Source organism: Argentina silus (assembly GCF_951799395.1).
Source record: "Argentina silus genome assembly, chromosome: 20".
Classification (NCBI taxonomy): Eukaryota; Metazoa; Chordata; class Actinopteri; order Argentiniformes; family Argentinidae; genus Argentina; species Argentina silus.
In genome coordinates, this window is record NC_139674.1 from 13,381,745 (window position 1) to 13,388,479 (window position 6,735).

At 46.4% G+C, this 6,735-nt stretch overlaps 1 protein-coding gene across 1 annotated transcript; it reads left to right on the top strand.

Moving 5' to 3' along the window:
- Positions 1-1,481: 1,481 nt before the first annotated feature.
- LOC310820685 (shaker-related potassium channel tsha2) lies at positions 1,482-2,918 on the top strand (the record flags this gene model as incomplete). The annotated part of the gene is made up of 1 exon (XM_083692439.1): positions 1,482-2,918. The coding sequence occupies one exon, from the start codon at positions 1,482-1,484 to the stop codon at positions 2,916-2,918; it is 1,437 nt and encodes a 478-aa protein (XP_083548565.1).
- Between the last annotated feature and the right edge of the window lie 3,817 nt (positions 2,919-6,735).

Consider the following 6,735-nt stretch of genomic DNA (forward strand, 5'->3'; position numbering starts at 1 on the left):
TCGACAGAAATGGAGGTATTTGTATGTCATCACTTTTTGCTCCAGCTGCTCCCATAGACTTCCATGGGAAAATAAACTTTCCTTCGGCCCTGGGAGAAATCCAGCTATTTTAAGAGAATACGTCATACATTTCTGCCCCGTCTCAAAACTCTTCCCCATTGCTATTGCTCTAAACGGTTGCACTGTACGGCAATGTTTACCTTTGTAATACACCGTTTTGAGAACATGAGCTATGTTTAAATCGAAAATAAGTCGCTATTTGAAAAGAGTTGTACTTGAATACCTAACACATGCTTTTCAACTATTCTTTTGTTCTTTTGTTCTTTTTTTTTTTAGAAAAAGAACACGTTTGAGATTGTTTGACATGTTTGAACAACATTTACGCGTCCAAGTAGCTGACCAAAGTGTGCCAAACAGCGACCTGAAAATGAGCGAACAAATCCCTGCTGGTATAGGCTACTAAAACCATAGCCATGATACTGTTTCTTCGTGATTTATGGTAGTTCGAAAAGCAGCTGCTCACAACTGGAATACAAACCCGACAGAACGGAGAGCAGCTGGATGAGACGCCAGAACGGTCATGTCTGAGTATTGGCTGGCTGCGTGACATTGCAGTTCCACTGACTCTGTTGTCGTCCAAGGAAAACGTATAAACCAAAAGTACTATACGGTATTCGTTTACACCAAAATAGGCCAATCCGATTAAATAGTGAACAAACATTGCATGTGTGTGTGTTCTGGATTAAAACGTAGTTGCTAATGTCTAAAGCACATAAGTGTTAAGCTCTGGATAATAAATGTTTTCCCAGTCATATTATGATTGTCGACATATCCTCTGCGTAATTTGTTCCATCGACACTCATAGTAAGTTTGGAAAACAAAATGATTGATTAAGATGATTGATTAACACCCAAACGTTAACCTTGACACATTATTATATCAAAGACAACATATAACAACAGGTATATTACGCACGACTATTTTGAATCAATAGCCTCTGTGAGCTAAACATCATATAGCACGTCGAATTTATTCTATGATTTCAATAGTGCAATGAATAAAGATAAATATTCGCAAACAAGCATATGTGTGTGTGTGTGTGTGTGTGTGTGTGTGTGTGTGCATGTGTGTGTGTTTTCTATTCAGCGAGAGAGCGTACACGTCAGCTTGGGGAGGGCATTGCTGCTTAAAATGCTGTGAATGTGACAGCCAATAGTCCAGACTATACCAGCGTGGGGAAGGTGATGGGAGAAGCGGCGCGCAGGAAGGAAAATGCCAACAAAAACAACACACCCGCAGACGTGACACTGACACACGGAGAGACGAACAGGGGACACGGAGCCTCGCCGTTCCACAAGTGATTGGACTTTTTTTATTCCAAAATAGCGCGGACAAAAACGCACGGATAGAGGGGGGCAAAGGCACGACGTGGACACTAGCAGGGACAGTGGTGCGAGAAGCCTTACCCTTTGGGGAGAAAGATGACAGTAGTGCCCGGAGAGAACCTGGATGAGACTGTGGCACTAGCAGCCCTGTCCCAAGATGTCTATGACCCGGAGACAGCGGACCAGGAGTGCTGCGAGAGGGTGGTCATCAACATCTCCGGGCTGCGCTTCGAGACCCAACTGAAAACGCTCGCCCAGTTCCCCACTACCGTACTGGGGAACCCGAGGAAGAGGATGCGCTTCTTTGACCCACTGAGGAACGAGTACTTCTTTGATAGGAACCGACCCAGTTTCGATGCCATCCTCTATTATTACCAGTCTGGGGGGCGGCTACGGAGACCCGTTAACGTGCCAGTGGACATATTTATGGAGGAGATCAAATTCTACGAATTGGGAGAGGATGTCATCGAAAATTTTAAGGAGGATGAGGGGTTCATCAAAGAGGAAGAGCGACCGTTGCCAGACGGTGAGTTCCAACGGCAGGTCTGGCTTCTGTTCGAATACCCCGAAAGCTCTGGACCTGCCAGGGGTATAGCAATAGTTTCTGTATTGGTTATTTTAATATCAATCGTCATCTTCTGCTTGGAGACGTTGCCTGAGTTCAGGGATGATGGGAAAACATATGACGACCACCTTGCATTGAATGGGACTACCCGCGCAAAGAAGCCTAATCCATTCACAGACCCATTCTTTATTGTGGAGACGCTCTGTATCATCTGGTTTTCCTTCGAGCTGCTGGTGAGGTTTCTCGCTTGCCCAAGCAAGCCCGCCTTCTTCAAAAATATTATGAACACAATCGACATTGTGGCAATTATGCCCTATTTTATTACCTTGGGCTTGGAGTTAGCGGAGCACCAAGGAAATGGCCAGCAAGCAATGTCTTTGGCCATCCTGAGAGTTATTCGCCTGGTGCGAGTGTTCAGGATTTTCAAGCTATCCAGGCACTCCAAAGGTCTCCAAATCCTGGGGAAGACCCTACAGGCGAGCATGAGAGAACTGGGTCTATTAATATTCTTCCTTTTCATAGGAGTCATCTTGTTTTCCAGTGCTGTGTACTTCGCTGAGACCGACGACCCAGAATCGGGGTTCAGCAGTATCCCCGATGCGTTCTGGTGGGCGGTGGTCTCCATGACTACAGTGGGCTACGGGGACATGTGCCCGGTAACCATCGGGGGCAAAATCGTCGGGTCTTTATGTGCCATCGCTGGTGTGCTCACCATCGCATTACCCGTCCCTGTCATCGTCTCCAATTTCAACTACTTCTACCACAGGGAGACGGAGCACGAAGAGCAGTTCCAGTACACTCATGTGACATGTGGCCAGCAGCAGCCGTCGTTTGGGGAATTCAAAAAGAGTGACAGCAAACCGTCCCTCTGCAAATCAGACTACATGGACTCTGACGACGCAGACTCCATCAAATATACCAATTGCAGTCCACACAAAGCATACACGGGAAAGCTAACTGATGTTTGATTGTAGACATAATACGCATCAATGGTGTACTAAGAAACGTGCGTTTCTTTCAGTGAGTACATCTCCATTCTGCGCTCTGGCTCGAGTAGATTGGCCAACTCTTATTTCCGACATCCCTAATGCAAAAATGGATTCTTTAATATCATGACAGTGGATAAATTAACTGTGGTTTGTGAATTCACAATTTTCCCTGAAATCGTCTTCCATTACGCGCGCTCATCCTTGTTTCTCCGTCATTTAGAGGTGATGGGTTAAAACAAAGATAAGTCTTTAGCTTCAAAAACATGATCAGCTTCACCTCTTGCTGTAGCACTTTATTAACGTACTCTCTTAGTAATGCGTAATTTATTAGCCTAATTGCAGGCGTTTTGTCGTTTCAAAAGTTTACATTTGATTTTCCTGTTTGGTGTAGAAAGAGATGGGACGAAACATAGGACCAATTTGTCTAAATTATGTCAATCCAACTTACTTGTGGGCAGTGCAATGACTTCAACATTAAGGTCACAGTGATTCGACCATTACCCCTATCATTTCCTCCATGTCAATGGTATTGCAATTTCATTGACAGTGGCTTTCTGCGCTGGCAGCCCTCTGTGTGTTATCTTGGAGGAATCAGCGGGTCGGTTGTTTCCATGAGAGGATGCCATTGTCTGTTATAGTGGAAACACCGTCAGTGGCGTGTGCGCCTTTTGGCGACGCGCACCAACATCGATAAGCAGCTGTCTGGATCGTGACCAGCAGCAGACAAGCCAGCGCTTCCTCGTGGCCAGCAAATAACAATAATACGCCCTCTAAATTAACTCAGATGCTCAACAAATGATTTGATCAGGTATGGATTGCCATGAAAGTATTGACCATGAAGTAGGTTATATCGACTAAATGTTCTGTACTGTTAACATTGTTTACAAAATGTCGTTTTATTTATGTCTACAGTATCATGTCACCAAATGTAGGCTTAGGCCTGTTGCACATTGTGCACTGAAGTAAAAATCATTCAGTAGGCCTATCAGATGAATCTGGAATTAGGCTAATTATCCTACACACGCTCGTTGAAATACACAGATGCTGAATGCGTTTAAGTTGATGGGGGGGATGAGCTTCCTCGTAGTGTTTCGAAATGCGGGATTCATTTGAAGGAGACATTTCCAAACCCACAGCGCCACTGTGTGGATGAAAAGCGGCGCCGCAGACGGCCGTGGAGGCAAAATATTGTTTCTATAGCAACCATCCAGACTGTTCTAGATCTTCTGACATGGGCAAGACACACAGCCTTAAATAATAGGAGGAAGGCTCGACTGAGGCCATCACTGGTCGTGTTTTAAATTGCTTTCAATAATGCTGCGTCACAGTACCGACTTAAGTTAATGTAGATATATGAAATAATTATGACAATTATTTTGGCAGCTATAGTTATAGATATCCATGTCAGGTCCGATATCTGCGCACCTTAGACATGCAGAGAACGACCCGTATGCTTATACATCCTTGCTGGCAGACATCCATCCACATCAAAAGCAAAACAACTGATTCATTGGTGAGTGTAGACACAAAGACCCCCCCCCCCCCCCCTTGACTCAAGGCAGTGGAATGAACTTGATATTGGCTACTAATATTCATGTTAGGCTATATAGCACAGGTCACCTTGTTTGAGGTCATATCACACCACAACAGCACCTTACTGATATGACCACAATCTACAAACCCCCCTCATCCCCATCCTCATGTTTTGGTGAATTGCTGGAGACAGAGATGGAATAATAATTCATACAGACATTTCACTGTGTCGTGAGGATGACACACTCACCCTCTAATTGGTTGGATTACGAGAGGCGTTACCTGAAGCCCATTACAGACGCAAAGCCGACGAGTGGGAATAATAAACGATGCAGACCAGTGGCCATGGCACATGACAGAGACCCGTTGAACTTCGAACTCATATGTCTTCTTCAATCATGACGAGGGAGGGTGACAACCCCGCCAGCCGTAGAGGTGAGTTGATGCACCAGGCAAACTGACGCTCTGTTCTCTACAACCTATTCATAACAACAGTTGTCACTGTCGCCTGCACTTGCAACTCCCTTTTTTAAGAGTAGAAGGTCATATCTCGAGTGTTGTTATTGATCGACAGACATGTTTTTAAATAGGGCATATAAAGGATGTGACTGATTTCCAGCACCTCTTCGTTAGGCTTAATGGCACACAACCTCAGGTAGTTCTTACTCTTCTCCCCAGTGTCTCACCTCCCTCTTCCCAGTGCTACCATACTGTAGCCTACCCAATCCACGCCTAGACGGGCACAAATATTCACATGTTGCAGCACCATCGACGTCAGCTGATAGTCATTTGTCAAAATCCAATCCATGAGTCATAGGAGCAGTGGCCTGTTTTGGCCACACGGTGGCAGTGCCTCCCCTTTTGAGTTGTCGACTGCGGGAATGCCAGCGCCTCGGGCTGAGCACAATATCGCAGGCTCTGATTGGGCCTTGCTGAGATGCAGCCGGATGGAACTCAGTTTCATTCCAGCTTTATCCTAACAGAGAGTGAGATGACAATCAATTCATATCAGTAAATGAGTCCAACAAGTGTTATCATGATATCATTTTAAACCATAGAGGACACAGCGTTCATGTCCGATGTTTGCAAGACTATCTTCATTCACAACACCATATATTTGCCAGTGGGAGGTAGATGAAATGAGATGCAAAAACCCCCCACACATGGGAAACATTTCTAGAGATTTTACCGAACAGCATTCTTCCCACCAGTGTCTTGTGTTTCTGGAGGCAGGGGAAGATAACATTCAGAATATCCAAGGCCCATCCCAGAGAGTGCACTTAACCTTAACCTACCCACCCCCACCCCTCTACACACACACTCTCTCCCCCCCCCCCCCCCCCCCCGTCATACATCATAGATGAAACCTCCAGTACAGTAGTGTACCGTGCATATAAATATACTGTAGCGTAGCACAGTGTAGACCCTAACCAACCATGATCCAACCCTGGCCTAAAGCCCGAAATGGAGCGCCATTAGAAGTATACAGAGACCCTACATGAGACCACTGTACACTCCTGAGCGCGCTGTAACCCTCCTCTGCCACTCCCTAGGGAGCGATAGAGAGTGACACGACCGGCTCAGTGAGTCATCCCTGGTGCTCTGGGATCCACTAGGTGTCCTGGCCCAGCATATGCAGTCCGTGTTGTGAGAGGTAAACAGGTTTCCCCTTGGATGACACTGCTGTGGACAGGGCCGGGTTACACTCTGACAGCTATTGTTAGCCTCTCTGTTCTGTCGTCGTCGTCGTCGTCGTCCCCCACCCCCCCGGTGAGGGGAACTGTCCAGAAGACTCTCCCCCGCTGCCGCCCACACACGAACACACACGCCTCTCCTCTTTTCTGTTCTACCCTTCTTCTTCTCCTTCTTCTTCTCCTCCTCCTTCGTCTCTCTTCAGGAGAGATGACGGAGGAGAACAGACAGTGGAGGTCAAGCCTGATGAGAGAGGAGAGGAGAGACACGACAGAGATTGACCTGATTCTGCTGATACTGTAGCAAGCGCTGGGAAGATAGGAGTTGAGCAGTGTGTTGCTTTTATTCAGGGGACCTTTAGCTCGCTGTGTGTGTGTGTGTGTGTGTGTGTGTGTGCACGTGTGGTGTGCGTGTGCGTCTGTGTGTGTGTCTTGTGAACTGTGAGTGCCAGACAGGTGGCTCTGAGTGGCAGTACACCCCCCCCAGGATCTGACAGGTTCATTCTGCCCAAAGGTCAAAGTTATTTAAAGTACTGGATGCATTGATTCCTACTTAATCCATGGATTTATGT